At 42.1% G+C, this 16,054-nt stretch overlaps 1 protein-coding gene across 1 annotated transcript in view; it reads left to right on the forward strand.

The window, feature by feature from the left end:
- Positions 1–16,054, forward strand: part of MAMDC2 (MAM domain containing 2) — a 1,373,080-nt gene that overhangs the window by 557,579 nt on the left and 799,447 nt on the right. The window contains exon 3 of the mRNA XM_044064367.1: positions 786–1,054. Coding sequence (XP_043920302.1) covers positions 786–1,054 — 269 coding nt within the window. The remainder of the gene's footprint in view (positions 1–785; positions 1,055–16,054) is intronic.

Raw genomic sequence — 16,054 nt, forward strand, 5'->3', positions numbered from 1 at the left:
TCCTGGTCTTCCTGCATTAAAGGATATCAAGAAACTTTCCAAGCGTCTGATAATGGCTTTTTATTATAGTTTATTTTTTCCTAAACATAAGTTTGAACATCTAGCAAGCACTGCAGTCATGGATATAAGGCTTATTTGGCTGCAGATGCTTGCTTAAAAAAGTAATTATTATTTAAGAAGAGATTGTCAGTTAACACGGTCGATTTGTAGACCAAATTTTGCTTTAATTGATTGCTGTTCTTCCATCTTTGGCAATAGTTAAAATTTGTACTTGAACTTTATTTACACTGAACAGAGCAGTACACCATTAAGAGGTTGTAACATACAATCAGTATTTGCATAACTGAGTCCAACAGTTTCCAGATCTCGTTCCATCCTCACACACATACACAATGCATATAGACACATGTTCTGCATTTCCATAAAATATTTTCTTAATAGCCACATTAAAAGGTTGCTTTGCTTGTAGGTCTGTTTCTCTGTTTTCTGATCCTTCAGCTAGTACATTTAAAATTTGGTTGCATTTTCTTAAAACAGCTTAGCTGATTCACCTGCAATGTCCTGGAATGATCACAGTTAGAGCAATAATATAGATCTTGGGACTATACCCAACAGTGTAATAATAACAGATCTCTTTCTCAAAGCATTTTGCTTTAGATCTTGCAGTATCTTTCGTATGTCAATTACAGTCAGCTAAATGTTCTTTGTTTATTGTGAAATTAGTTGCTGATGTTAGGCATTTGTTTATTTAGTCTTAACTTACTTCATCTCATTTCTTCTTACAGGTCGTTACATTTCTCTTGACCACTCATTTGGAGATGGACCCCAGAAGTCTGTACTTGTTAGTCCAGACTTACAGCCCATGGAATGGACCTGCCTAAGAGTCATATATCAGATTTCTACATCAGTACCTGACTATGACCCTAGCAAGTTGAATGTGTACATAAGACCTGAGGGTGAGAGCTTTGATTTCTTGCTGTGGTCTGGAAGTGACCCTTCAGACAGTTGGCTAATTGCAAGCATAGATCTGAAAAATACATCACAAAGTTACAAGGTATGCATTTATTTAACAAAATAACTTTCAGGGAAATTATTCTGATTTATTAATTGCACCTGTAAAGAACCATTGCTTACTTCCTTTTTGTTAAAAATACAGCCAAAATGTGCAGTGATGGATTTGAGTACATGCATATACCTTGGATGCAGAAAGTAGTATCTGTGGTGGTGACGTGACTATACATCTGAATCCTTTTACTACTTAGGAGTAACTTGCTGAAAGTGTAAAAAATTCAGGAGAAAACTGCATAATACTTATGAAATAATAGTATTGTAATTTTTAGATTACTGTAGCACAGAAAATTAATTTAGGAGTAGAATGCATATAACTGGTGTAGCACAGTGGTATAACAATCAGCAGCTTCATATCTTCATAAGGTTTGGCTTGCTGGTTCACTTCCTGTCCATGGTATCTCCCGCCTCCTCCCTGTGTCCTTGTGGGTTTTCTCTGAGTTCTTCAGTTTTCTCTTCCATGCCCAAGGACATGCTGTAGTTGAATTAGTAGTCTTCCACAATGATCTTGTATGGTGTGTGTGTGTGTGTGTGTGTGTGTGTGTGTGTGTGTGTGTGTGTGTGTGTGTGTGTGTGTGTGTGTGAATGATTGCACCTGCACACACATGCACACGTGCATCCTATGATTGCCCTTCCACTGAGGATTAGTTCTCTGCTTTTTCCTTGATGAATGCTAGGATAGGCTGTGATTCCCCTATGAGCCTGTACAGAGGAATGCAGATATCAGTACATGAATGAAAGTGAATGCCTGCACCCTTTTCAACATGTGGCATTGAAGACAATAGTGTTTTTCTTCCAAGCACATGGATGTGGTGCATTTGCATTTCAAATGCCTGCCTGTCTTGTGTACTGTGTATGTTGAAGGTATGCTTTTCATATTTTAAGTTTCACTGTTGTTAGTTCTGTGTGCAAAACACTTTTCAAACACTCTTAAAGTGGTAAAAATATTGTTGATATTATTTTGTGGTTATCCTAAAGCACCTCAGTCTTTTAGCTCTCAAGAACATAAGAACTTCCTATCTACCACTTAAAAGAAAGAAAAAGAAATCTTGCAGTTGTATTCAGATGTATATTGTCAGTTTATATGAAGCAAAAAAAAAAAATCAAGTCAACAAGTAAATTTGTTCTGTAAAGCAAAAAATACAAGTTAACAAGTAAATTTGTCAGTACGGATACACTATTGCCTACTAGTGACGCAGTGTAATTTGAACTGCAAGAGCAATCTCCCTCGTACACAAATTCATATGAACTCATGCTTTCTGCTGTGTTTAACTGTGACTTTTCCATCGTTTGAGTGTCACTGCTTGCTATTTGACTGCCTAATTGCAGTTCTGATATCTACACCTGATTTTACCCAAACTGCCACAGGAGTGAATCATCATTGCATGTTGTGTGCGTCAACCTTCCACAATGCAGGTCTTGTGCCAAGGACTTAGCAAGGCTGGATATTAAATTTTTACAAAAACTGCAGATGAACAAATTGTGGATCGTTTTATCATATTTTGTCCAGTCATCTGATTTCATAATATCTGCACCTTCAAAATAGTGTAACACTCCTCAGACTGGAAGAAGAAGTTGGGTAAAATGACTGACGGCTTTGCAGGATTCCTGATCTACTACTTGAAAATTAATAGAGCCCTAATAATTATGTTACATTTTTATAGCTGCTATGTTTATCCATAGCAAAAAATGTAGACTTTACACAGTAATTGATTGAAATTTGATGAAAATACAGTTTTCCTTTGCGTGTGTGTGTGGTCTTGTGATAGTGTCACCAAAGTCTTTAGACACAGAAATGGATAAAATGTCTTTCTTAACCAGGGTGGTGTTAGTTTGCAGTTTTGCAGTTGATTATTATAAGTAGGGTTAAGGGACACAAGCCCATGCATGGGGAATTTAGGGGAGATCTGCCATCACAGAAAACATATTTTTGTGATTGCTTTCAGTTGGTCATCTTCAAGTATTAATTAACTATGTCCGTCAAAAGCAATTTAGAGTAAACGGTAGGAAATCCATTTAGGAATGGCAGTATCTTAGACATTATACTGATAAACCTGAGATCTTTCTGCTCCACACCCGAGATTCTAGCCGTATCAGACCTGTAGATAAAATACATGGTTAAACAACACAATTCAGGAGAGCTAATACAGGCATATGTACAGAAACAGACTTTACTATAGACTGACCTCCCAGTCAAGGCCATATGACTCACACTGTAGCTTACTGAATATTTAAAGAAACACAACTCTGATGCGCTGTTCGTGAAAACCCACTATAATTTTCACAAATCATGATGCCATCATCTTGATCCCATACGAATTTTCTTCCCTAGTCATTTAGACTTCAGCACTAGTGGAAACTGATGTAATACATGAGATGCTTTTGAAAAACAAATTACAGTTTTATCCTCGATGACCCAAATATTTGTATTCAGCTACATATTGAGTTCTGTGGTCATGAATGCATATTGGTGAGATACAACTATACAAGTAAATTCATTAAAATCAATACAAAACATGGTGTAATCACAAGATTAAAAAGTTATACAGCAGAAATCTAGGTGCTGTAATGTATATGAGATACAGCTTTAAATGTTAATAGCTTAGCCACAGGAAACATTATGTTTTGTTTTGCACATAGAATCTAAAGTATTCATTAAAGACCCAGTAGAGGCTAATCAATCATAACATTTAGTTTATACGCTGTGTACTCACCATCCTGATAACCATGTGCTACATGGTGCCAGAGTGGAGAAATATCAGCAGAAGTGAAGACGTGTATTTGCTTTCTAGAGTTTCTGTTTGGAAGTGCAGAACAGAAGACTAGTTCTCATTGGGGATAATACTGCTACTGCAGCCATGAGGATTTTTCATCATTGTGAGCAGAACAGCCAAGAAGCATGTTACAGTGAACGAAGCCTTGAATGTATTTAATATTTGTATTTTTCTTGAAGATGAGAAAGACAGAATAGCAACTATTAAAGAGAAGTCCAGGAAATTATTAATACAACAAATATACTGTTTATTCATCATTTGTTATTTACAAGGGCACAAGGTCCTATAGAAACTATACATGTGTGATCATGTGAGGTATTGCCAGCTATGCTAGCTGAAGTAGGGCAGTGGATGTGTAACATAAGTCAGCATAGCTAGCTGGAGTTTTGTAACGAATTCTATGTTATTTGTACATCAAACTGATTTGTACAGCTGCTTGTGTTGAAAATGTATTTGTAAAGCTGCTTGTGTTAAAAATGTACCAGTGGTGGATCCTGCTGGACAGAAAAGAAATAAACCTATATGTCAGACTGTATTGTAACTGTTGAAATAAATACATTTGTAACAGGGGATACTGGAAGAGAAGAGGTTAATCTCAGTCCAGCTAACTTTGAAAAATAGTCTGAAATTAAATTACCTGGTGTATGCTATAAAACATTGCATCTCACAGTTCTTATTGCAGCCAGAGACAAATGTCTTTGAAAACCAGGACTAGGAATCTTACTGTATTATTATCATTAGGGGTGAACTATTGCTACCCTGGAAGGGTGAACGTTTTTGAAATGGTGAGATGCCATAACATATCATAGCAAAGCTCTATGCCTCTGTATTATAACACATAGATGCTAGATCTGGCTCAGTAGTGCGGGAACCAGGAGTCAGATGACCAGATGTATGTGATGTCATTCTGTAATTCAGCACTGAAATGATGCCTTAATACTAGATAAGACAGAAGTCTCAGAGTAGTCTGTGAAACCTGATAAAGAAGAACCACTAATCTATATAATCTTGCCTTGCTCTAGTAAGTGAACTAGGGGACAGTAATTCTTTAGATCAGCCAGGGAAAATATAGTGAGATTAGTTAAGTATTGTTTTTCTGTATCTATGTGAATCTTCCTATCGGTGTTATTCTTAATATTTCCTGTGGTTGAAACTATGGTGTTTTTTGTAAATAGATATTTAGCTTTTTCATGTTATTTTATTATTTATTATTAAATATGTTTAAACTTTTCATTTTGGCTGGTCTTTTAGAGAATATTTTAACATTTGAGAGTACTTATATTTATTTGGTGACACTGGCTGCTCCTGAAACCCTTGGATTTGGTCAAAATACTACCATTTGTATAAGTGTTAATTTTACTAAGTGTAATTGGATACCCTGATAACAGCCTTAGAGTAGCTGGCTTTGGAGTGGTCTGATGGCAGTATCTACCTTATAGTCTGAGTAGAGAGGGAATAGCTGGTAAATCTGTGCCAGCCTTTATCAGGTATGTGTGTGTGAAAATCAAATCTGAAAGAGTGTGTGTCCGCTGTTTGGAGAAGGGACACAGAGCACTGGTTTCACATAGAGGACAGTGGAGGACTTGGCTTGGAACACTCAGCTGAGGACACAACTCTACAGTTGTGTCAGTGGGGAGTCTTACTTGGGGCCTGGCGAGAGAGAGGGAAACCCAGCCACAGGACTTAGTGTGTTCCTTGTGTGCCCTTTAATGAAGTTGTGCTTGGTGCAGAGAATTGCATCTGGAAATACTGTGTGTATCTATTTTTTTGTTCCAAGTGAACATCCCTCACTGGTGTCAGTGGTGAGGATTGAGGTTGCTTGATTACTGGCCCAGAGGAGGGATATCACAACATGCTTATGTAACTGAGCTAAAGAATCAAACCAAAGGTGTGAATTTGGTGGAAATGAGTGGTTGTTTAATAAGAGGCAAAATATTTTATAGCACAAGAACTTAACAAAGGGGCAGGCTTTTAAGAGAAATATAACTGACTTAGGTGTAGGTAGAGCTAGTAGAATTACTAGTACAAATTAAAAGAATAAATTGGGAAAAGGGGTATGCTAAAGACAAAGTCCTGGAGTCAGAAAAATTGCTCATTTGGGCATATAAGAGCAGCTGAATACTGATTAATTGTGCAGAAGGAGCAGTGTTATGCAACTAGGTCTGAGTAAGCAGGCAGTTTGCCACCAAAAGCAGAACAGGTTGTATAGTGACTAGTACAGAGTTGTGGCAGGGCACTTGATCTTGTGAGCTTACCCCAGCATGTATGTTCATAGGTTCATAGGTAGGTATTGGGCTATTGGCCCTAAGGCCTATATAAGCCCAGCCAAAAATGTACCCTGGCTTTCGCCACCCAAGAAAACTATTTTCCTGTGCCACTGTCGAGCAGAGCCACAGAAGTGATTCTCGGGGTGAATTTCCTATCTCCCATCCAATCATCAAGATTTTTTTGAAGAGTGCTAATGAAGTGCTTTGTTTGATATAGATAGGTAGTTTGTTCCAGAGTATGGGAATTCTCTGGGAGAGGAATCTATCCCTCCAGCATGTTCTGTTTATTGTGGTGACAAGGTTTAGGTCCCTAGAGTGTAGCTGGGAGGGATTGGGATTTCTTTAAGTGGAGCATGTCCAAATGCTCTGGGTTTGAAATAGCTTTGTGTGTTAGGCAGAGATCGCCTCTGAGTAGGCGATGTGTGATGGAGTAAAGCTGCAGTTGTTTGAGATGGTCTGTATAGAGCATCTGTTTGAGGCCGGTAATCCTCTTTGTGAGGTATTTCTGTGGTCTTTCCAGTTGTTGTAGATGTCATGTGAGGTACATACCAAAAGGGGCGTTGTACTCTATAATGGGTCTAATGAGTGACGAGTAGAGGGGAACAATGAAGTCTTTTTTTTACTGGATGAGAAACCTTTTGTGATGAGGTGTGTCACATAGAAGGATTTCCTGACTACTGTGGCGATGTGATTATCAAAGGAGAGACTACTGTCCACCTGTGTCCCAAGGTCTCTTATCACACTTTCGGTGTTAAGTAGACTACCGCCTATGTGGGAGTTCATGGGTACAGAGTTTTTACCAAAAGGGATGACAATGCACTTTTTGGCATTGAGCTTGAGCCCATGGCTTTGACACCAGGCATCTGTCTCAGCAAGGCCCTTTTGTAGGATGCTCACATCTTTTGGAGTTTTGATTATGGCTCTTAGTTTGCAGTCATCTGCGACCTTCATTAGCCAAAGACCTTCTGTGTTAACCTGTACTTCAGAAAAGTAGATACCAAACAGGAGAGGACACAGGACAGTTCATTCTGTAGTTCATGTAGAATGCAGCCTGGGATGTTGTCAGGTCCCATGGTTGCTGTGTTCTTGGCTTTGGAGAGTGTGTTTTTTTTTTTACCTGTGCAGTCGTGATTACAGGAACTTTGCATTCTTCCGGTATAGAGATGGGCCCTTGAGGGGATGAGAGGGAGGTAAAGTTAGCACTGAACCTATCTTCCAGGATGTTGGCAATATCAGTTGGGTCTGTATATTTAGTGCCATTGCGCTGTAACTCAGAGCAGATCAGAGTGTTGCCATTGAGATTCTTGACATAGCTATAGAATGCTTTGTCGTTGTCTTTGGAGTCAGTGGTGATTTTGGTTTTGTAACTAGCTTTGGAGGACTTTTTGAGGGATCTCAGCTTCTTACTGAGGCTGACCAGGGAGTTCCTCCAATCATGGGATTTTACTCTTTTTTTGCAACAGCTTCTTTCTTCTGTTGTAGTTTGTTTATGGCAGGGGACCACCAGATTGGCTTCCTCTTTTTGGAGGATAGCATCTTGGTTCTGTTAGGAATTGCACAATCCATGCACTTGTGTAAGTGCTTATAAAGTGCATTTGTGTAGGATTCAGCAGTCATACCTCTATTGTCCGTCAGCATGGGTGTCGTGAAGTTTGCCACTTCTGTCTTAAGCGTGAAGTTGGCTTTGGAGAAATTTTTTATGGTGGTTTCCCTAATGGGGGTGGGGGAGGGATGTGGATGTCTAGGGTGATTAGCTTGTGGTTGGATCTGACCAACGAGGAATTGACCTCCGGTGTGGAGCACCGGTTGCCCATGTTGGTAATAACCAGGTCTACAATATTGCTGCCCCTGGTAGGGGTGTGGATAAGTTGATCCAAGGCATTGGAATTTATGAATTCCAGAAAATGTTGAGCACAAGAGTTGGTACATGAGTAGTTTTCCCAGTTAATGGTGGGGTAGTTGAAATCGCCCATTATTAGGGTGATAGGCTGTACCCTATTTTCTAGTGCAGAATGCTTGTAGTGATGTGCATTCACACATGCAACAAGCCACCACTATGAGCTCAGATAAGGGATACACAGCAAAATCTCTTCTATTATGAAATTTTAAATGGGAAGGAAATACAGACACGTGCCCTTTTTAATGTATTTTCAAGAAGGGTTGAAGGGGAAGATAGCACTGGGAATGATGAGGATATATGAATGGCAGCAAGGCAGACAAAGATCGACAAGGGGAGATGCTTACCCAGATGATGAAGGAAACATAATGGAAGGACACAGGGAAGAAGATAGTTGATGGGGAGGACTGGACTAGAGCCTGCGGAGGAGGACTGGACTAGAGCCTGAGGAGGGAAATGAAATGCAAGAAAAGGGAACACTATGATGGATGATATGGTGGAGTGACCACTGACTGCCAGGCTGTACAGTGCCACACCCAACATAAGGTCAGTCACCTCTGTGACAGCCCTCATGTCTGAGTCCAGCCACTGTTTGCCAGCTAGTAAGGGCCAATAAGCTGTATAATTCTGCCATATGCATGACAGCACAATTCAGGCTGCAAGTGCAGATTTTCAGCCACTGGTCAATCAAGACTGAATCCAGGCCTTATACTTTATGCCTGGTGACATACAGGGACCCTAAGTTATGCTTCCTGATGAGGAGGCTGTGTTCCCTTCTCAAGAGACAGACCACCAAAGGGCACCAGGGAGACCACCAGATCACTCACACACACACACACACACACACACACACACACACACACACGCCACACCAGGATGGCCTTTGTCACCCTGCAGAGAGACAAGCCTGGAGAATACTATGACACAGCAGGTGATGGCAAGGCTACCATATCCACTGCTAATGTTGACAGTGCATAAAATATACACGTAAATCGTAAGCAACAAAACTGCAAAGTTAAAATAAAAAAGAAGACGATATTGCGAAGGAGAAGTACAAACAAAGCAATTATCAGTAATGTTTGCTAAACTGGGTAGCAGTACAGGCCCTGGAGGAGTAAAATGCTGTTAAGTATGCAATGGTAAACCAAAAACACTACAGAGGCCTGAGTCAAATATACTGGAGTATATAATCTAGAAGTAGTAGGATTAAATGCCACCTATCCAGTCCCCTTGTCCATGTGTAACACACTGACACAGTCTATGAGTTGCAGACATTATGACTGCAAGAGGCAATGAAGCTGGACTGAACAACCCTCCTGAGCACATAGCCCCAAGCTAATAGGTGCTTGCAGGCAGATAGCCAGTGCAGCCTACAAAATGCCCTCCATGGCACTAGGGAGACTATGCCATATATACTTCACCCCAGAATTCCAAAATGAATGCACATAGGGCACCAAAACCCTAATACCATCCCATGACATATGACAGCCACATAAATCAGCACTCAATAGTCTGTTAGATAAATACCCATGGTATGCCAGATGCAACTCACAGACAGGGCAGAGGAATAGACATTGTAAGAGTAAAGTGTGGCAGTCTGACCAGGGCATTGTCTGTAAAAGACAGAATGAATGGATCTGGATGTGGCACTAAATTTTGCCAGTCTGTCAGATCCAAAGTAGACAATGATACCTTGCATGGTGGTGACAGACCCACTGTCAGCTCAGTCTACATCACAATGATACTTGGGCATCCCTTGTTGTAGAATGGATGGTAGAACATTACAACCTGCATTTGAAAGATATGTTTCACATAAAGCAAAGCAATGCTGTAAGCAGTAGTTTAAATAATTACTAGCACTACAAACATGCACAGTGAAGCAAGTACCTAAGATATGCAACTGAAACATTAATTCCAAATACATACTTCATCTCTTCAATAGCCATGCTTTCCTCCTCTGGCATATTAACCTGTTTTCCTCTATCTCATCTGGTGTCAAGAAGAACAGAAAGAAAAAAGAAACATATCCATGGACACCAGGAACTGCATAGAGCTAAAGAAGAATGCCTATGTTATGTACAAGCCATCACTCACTACTACTATCTGCAGAGCTCTGTCTCCCTCTCGCTAACCCATTCTTCCCATCTGTGGAAAGATTGCAGTAGCATTTTGTTAGGTTTTCTGTAATGATGTCGGCACTGCTCACCACAGCAGATGTTGCCTGTGATATCATTCGCCACTCTGACAAGGCAGTGCCAGGCATCCGCCTTGTACTGGAAGGGAGTTCCCAGCAGGAACTCACTTTAATGGCATTACAAGAGAGAAATATAGTAGTCACCCTCCTGGCTCCAGCACCACACAGGTGCCATTTTAGTCCCAGCCCTTTCAGCAAGCTTGGCTACTTCACAGCTTACTATCAAGGGGAAAGTATTAGCAGATTTGTGTCGATATACATTGTCGTAACTATGTGAAATACATCAGCAGGCAGCATTGCAGAGCAATATTGGCAAATGCCACTGTAGAATAGCATGTCAGCATTACTGCTGGGGGGACAAGGAATTGACCCTGTACATATACCTTGTTGTGTCCATGGTGGTTGCATGGCACCCCTAGGGACCCCTTAGCAGATGTGAAGAACTCCTTGGCCCTGTGGATGTCATGGACCTGACCATGATGACACACCACCTTTCAGTTTCCAATATACATGCACAAGTAAGGAACAAGCCTCAATGTGTGTCTAGGGCTCACACATTTCATGTAAGTTGGCTCATTAGTACAACTGCCACACTACAAGACCCTAAACTTGTGTGATATAAATGGCTACTGCCATTAAAGCACTTATTGTTTGGTCAATTTTTCTCCGTAATAGTGAGTGAATCACAAAGAATTATTTATTTTGATCTTCAGATTAAAGAAATATTCTATATTAGCTGTAGTAAGGGTATACAGACCAATGGGAGGTGAGGAAAGTGACTGGAAAATTGTTGAACTCTTTTATGTTTGGTGAATTGCTGCACATCAGTTTGCTGACACTGGGATGGGGAGCTGAATTACAAAAGTTTTGAACATCTGCTGTGGTAAAGGTGTGTAGACCACTCACAGGTGAGGAGAGTGACTGGATAACTGTAAGATTCTTTTTTATTGGATTGTTGCTCCACAGCAACCTGCTAAGAAAAGGATGGGGAGTACCAGGGAAGGTTGCAGTGATGAATGAGAGAAAATAAGTCACAGGTACAGACAGCACTAGTTCACTAGATGCAAGATTGATGACTGTGTAAGGTAGACTTTTTTTCCCTGATGAGCACTTCAGATGGAGAGGAATGTGTTGCAGTGCAAAACCTATACATCCATGGGTGAGATGTGTTACATATCCGATAGCATGAGATGAGGGAGGAACACTGGATAACTGATACAGGGGAGAGGTTAATATGTGGGGAGCATTATAGCTGTTCTACGGTGCTTGTTAAAACACAGCCCATGCCCGTGATGTTTTACTGGATCACTAAGGGAAAGTGTCCTGAGTTAGTGGAGTGTGATAGGCATGGTACCTATGGTAGCACATGGGTCTGTGGCCAGTTTTGATGGTGCTTTACATGTTTTGTGCTTACTCACTGACCATAGGTGTATGTTGACATTTACAGGTAGATACATGATGCATAAAGGTTGGGAGCTGCTCAAGATGTTTTCCCAAGCAGAGGCCGATGTGCTACTACAGGCCCTCCATAAGTAAGGATGGCAGATTCTGAACACAGTCTAGAGGGACTGAGCTGTATAGCAATGTGTGTGATATGAGCTAATGGCAGATGTTAATGCACTCAATATCTACAACAGGGCACTCCACTGGCTCCATCAAAGGTTGCCATTATGATCCTGCATGCCTGTACACAGGCCCACACCATTGCATTGAAGAAGATGGACACTGGTGGGAGGCTCCCATCACAGGTTACCTGCATTTCATCAAAGTTTTTTGTCATCAAAGGGTAAAAAAGCTGGTGCAGATAATAAGGAATCAGCTGTTCAAAAAGTAAAGGCTTTTTTTTCCTGAGATCGTGGAATACCAGGGAGTGGGAATATGGAAATTAATCCTGTCTCCACTGTAGTGAAATCTTGGGAGATAGTATGTATAATTAGCAGGGGGTGTGGAGGGTGCAGGGGTCTTTACTTCTGCAAAAATATTTTTCATATGACTTGCATTTTGAGCTTTGGTTTAGTTTTTTTTTTATATATTTCAATGAAATGTCATAAATCCACCATCAGAGACCACCCTCTCTTTTACAGATGAGTACCTGGTGTCCCTGTCTGGAGATGGTTCATAGGTTCATAGGTTCATACTAGGCTATCTGCCCCAGGGCATTTATAAGCCTAGCCAGAGTGTGTATGGCTTTCGCCACCCATATTAAATTAATTTTGCTATGCCCTTTTTCAAGGTTAGTATACTGTGCCTCTGTCTAACAGTGACACAGAAGTGATACCCGGGGTAAACCTACGATCTCCCATCCACTCATCAAGATTCCTCTTGAAGAGAGTCAGTGAGGGACTCTGCCTAACCTGGACTGGGATTTTATTCCAGAGTGAAGGGAGCCTCTGGGTTATGAATCTGTCCCTCCAGCATGTCCTATTTATTTCAGTGCTGAGGTTCAAGTCCCTCGAGCGCGTAGCTCGATGGGATTTGGATTTTCTGAGGTGCAGCATGTCCATTAATTCCGGGTTGGACATGGCTTTATACGTCAGGCACAGATCACCTCTGAGCAGGCGGTATGCCACTGAGTAGAGCTGGAGTTTCTTTAACCGGGCGGCATACGGCATCTGTTTGAGCCCCTTGATCCTCTTGGTGAGGTACTTTTGGGGACTTTCCAGTTGTTGCAGGTGTCTGGTAAGGTACATCCCAAAAGGGGCATTGTACTCAATTATGGGCCTGATGAGGGATGAGTAAAGAGGCACGATGACCTCCCCTGATCTAGATGTGAATCCCTTCATGATTAGGTGGGCTATATAAAATATTTTTCTAACCACTTTGGCCACGTGGTTGTCAAATGAGAGATTGCTATCAACTTGGGTCCCCAGGTCCCGAATTACTTCTTCTGTACTTGATGGATTACCACCTATGTGGTAATTTGTGGGCACTTTGTTTTTGCCAAAGGGGATGACTATACACTTTTTGGCGTTTAGCTTGAGGCCATGGCTCTGGCACCAGTTGTCTGTTTCTATCAGGCCCTTTTGGAGGATGCTTGTGTCGGCTGGAGAGTCTATTATGGCGCCCAGTTTGCAGTCATCTGCAAACTTGGTCAGCCACAGTCCTTCCATGTTGGCCTGTACCTCCGAGAAATATATACCGAACAAGAGAGGTCCCAGGACTGAGCCTTGTGGGACGCCACTTGTAACTGGTTTGGAGTCTGACATGGCTCCAGCTATTCTAACCATGTGGGTTCTGTCCTTGAGCCAGTTTGCAACCCATCTAGTGACATAGGGGTTTATATTTAAGCTGGTGAGCTTATCTATAATGCCCGAGTGGGGTATTGTATCAAAGGCTTTTGCGAGGTCCAGGTAGGTTGTGTGGACCACCTTCCCCTTGTCAATGGCATTGTTGACTGTTTCAAAGAAATCGACCAGGTTCAAGAGGCAGGATCTGCCCTTAACAAAGCCGAACTGGGTAGGATCCAGTGTCTGCAGGTCCCCAATATCTTTATAAGGTCCATGATGATCCTTTCCATAGCTTTGCAGACCAAGCTAGTGAGACTTATGGGGCGATAGTTTCCAGGATCCGTTGAGGCACCACCTTTGTGGAGAGGGGCCACTGTTGCTGTACGCCACTCTTTGGGTACATATCCTGTAGTAAGGCTGAGATTGAACAGTAGTTTTAGGTTTGGGTTTAGCTCTTCTTGGAGTTCATGTAGGACGCAGCCCGGGACACCGTCTGGTCCCATTGATGCTGTGTTTCTTGCTTTGGAGAGGGCAGCTCTTACCTGAGCATCTGAGATGTCGGGGGCAGCACTCTGCTGGGATAGATATTAGCCCTTTTGGTGGGGAGGGGCGGGAGAAGTTTGCGCTGAACCTGTCAGCTAGGATGTTGGCAATATCTGTGGGTTCGGTGTATTTTTGTCATTTTGGACTAATTCTGAGCATATCTGGGAATTCCCACCCAGGTTCCTAACATAACTAAAGAAAGCCTTGTGATTATCCTTAGTGTCCTGTGCAATTTTTCTCTCGAAGCTGGCCTTAGACGATTTTATGAGTGCCCGTAGTTTTTTGCTAATACTGATCAGAGATGCCTTCCCTTTTTGGGATTTTGCTCTATCATGAAGTAGCTTCCTCCTTCTATTGTATAGTTTGTTTATGGCTGGGGTCCACCAGACAGGACATCTGCCTTTGGAGGATTGGGTCTTGGTTTTATTTGGGATTGCATGATCCATGCATTCCTGAAGGTGTTCATAGAATGCGTTTATAAAGGATTTTGCGGTCTCGGCCGTATTATCCACAGGCCCGGGGGCTTTGAAGGATTCCACCTTGGTTTTGAGGAGTGTGAAATTTGCTTTAGAGAAGTTTTTCACTGTGGTTTTCTGGGCATGGGGTGGGGTCGGGATGTGAATATCCAGTGAGATTAGTTTATGGTCTGATCTTACCAGTAAGGGATACACTTCTGGTCTGGAGCATAGAGTCCCCATGTTGGTGATGATCAGGTCCAGTATGTTTTACCCTCTTGTGGGAGTGGTAACAAGTTGTTCCATAGCATTTGAGTTTATAAATTCTAGGAACCTTTGGGCTAGGGTGTTGGAGCTAGAGTAATGCTCCCAGTCTATGGTTGGGTAGTTGAAGTCACCCAATATAATGGTGTTTGGAGAGACCTTCATATTTTCCAGTGTTCTCAGGAAGGCCGAGTGGGGTTCCTGGGTTTGGGAGGGTGGTCTGTAGCAGGCTATAAACTGGAAGGCAGTTTTACCCACTGTTAGTTGCACATAGATAGTCTCTGATGCTTCGTGCTGTGCCACCAACCTGGAGGTGTGGGTATCTTTGACAAATATTGATACTCCCCCTCCTTTTGTGGTTCGGTCCAAGTTTTGGGGCCAAAAAGCATGGTATGAGGTATAACCTGGTAGTGCTGGGGTGCTCTCGAGAGCCTTGAACCAGGTTTCTGTTACTGCACAGATATCGATGTTCTCCATGCTAAGGAGAGTTTCGAGTGCGTGCATCTTGAGGTTTAGACTTATGGCGTTGAGTAGCATTACTCTTAGTTTCTTATCCCTTGTGATACCTATGGAGGTGGGTTTGTCTTTTGAGCCTTGCCTAAAAAAGGCAGTATGGGGGTAGCAAGAGCCTTTGCCAATATCCGAAAGCCCAGGGGTGACAGGTGCAAGCCGTCCCTAGCGAAGCATTGTGGCTTGTTGAGCATGTCATCCCAGCCTGACAGGCATTAGATCCCCTTTGAATGACACCAATACTTAAGCCAATTGTTGAAATTGATAATCTTGTCTTCATACTGTGTCATCATTCTTGGTGAGGGTAAGATGCTACTCAAGGTCAGGGTCATACCGGCCTGGGCTACATGCTCAGAGAGCTCTTCTATGTCTCTTTTCATGTAGTCCAGGGAGGTACGTCTCCGGTCATTCACACCAGCATGGACAATGACTGAGTCATATTTGTACTTGCCTTGGAGTGACCTGAGTGCTTGTGTTATGTGGCGGATCCTAGCGCCCGACAGGCAGCTCACCGTGACCTTCTCCTTGTTCAGCCTGGTGAGTGGGACGTCAGTGTGCCTGATGATAGTGTCACCTATTACAAGTGTATCAGGTGTGTTGTTTAGCCTTAAGGGCTGTGACTGTTCGGCACACTGGCTTTGTGAGCTATGTGTTGCATGTGTTTTGTTTTGGGGTAGCGGTTGCTTGGGTGTCTGCTTTGGAGGTCTCTGCTGCTTAGGCAGATTTTTATTTAGAGCCTCCAAGTATGTTTTTGTGTGTTTATGTGTTTGGTTTGCTGTCGTGGTAGGTCTATGTGAGACTAGAATTGTAGTGAGTGTGGTTTCCTTCTCCTCCTGACTGGTTACGCCAGTACTG

Source organism: Protopterus annectens, chromosome 2.part2, assembly GCF_019279795.1.
Source record: "Protopterus annectens isolate FY-2018-M chromosome 2.part2, PAN1.0, whole genome shotgun sequence".
Taxonomy (NCBI): domain Eukaryota; kingdom Metazoa; phylum Chordata; order Ceratodontiformes; family Protopteridae; genus Protopterus; species Protopterus annectens.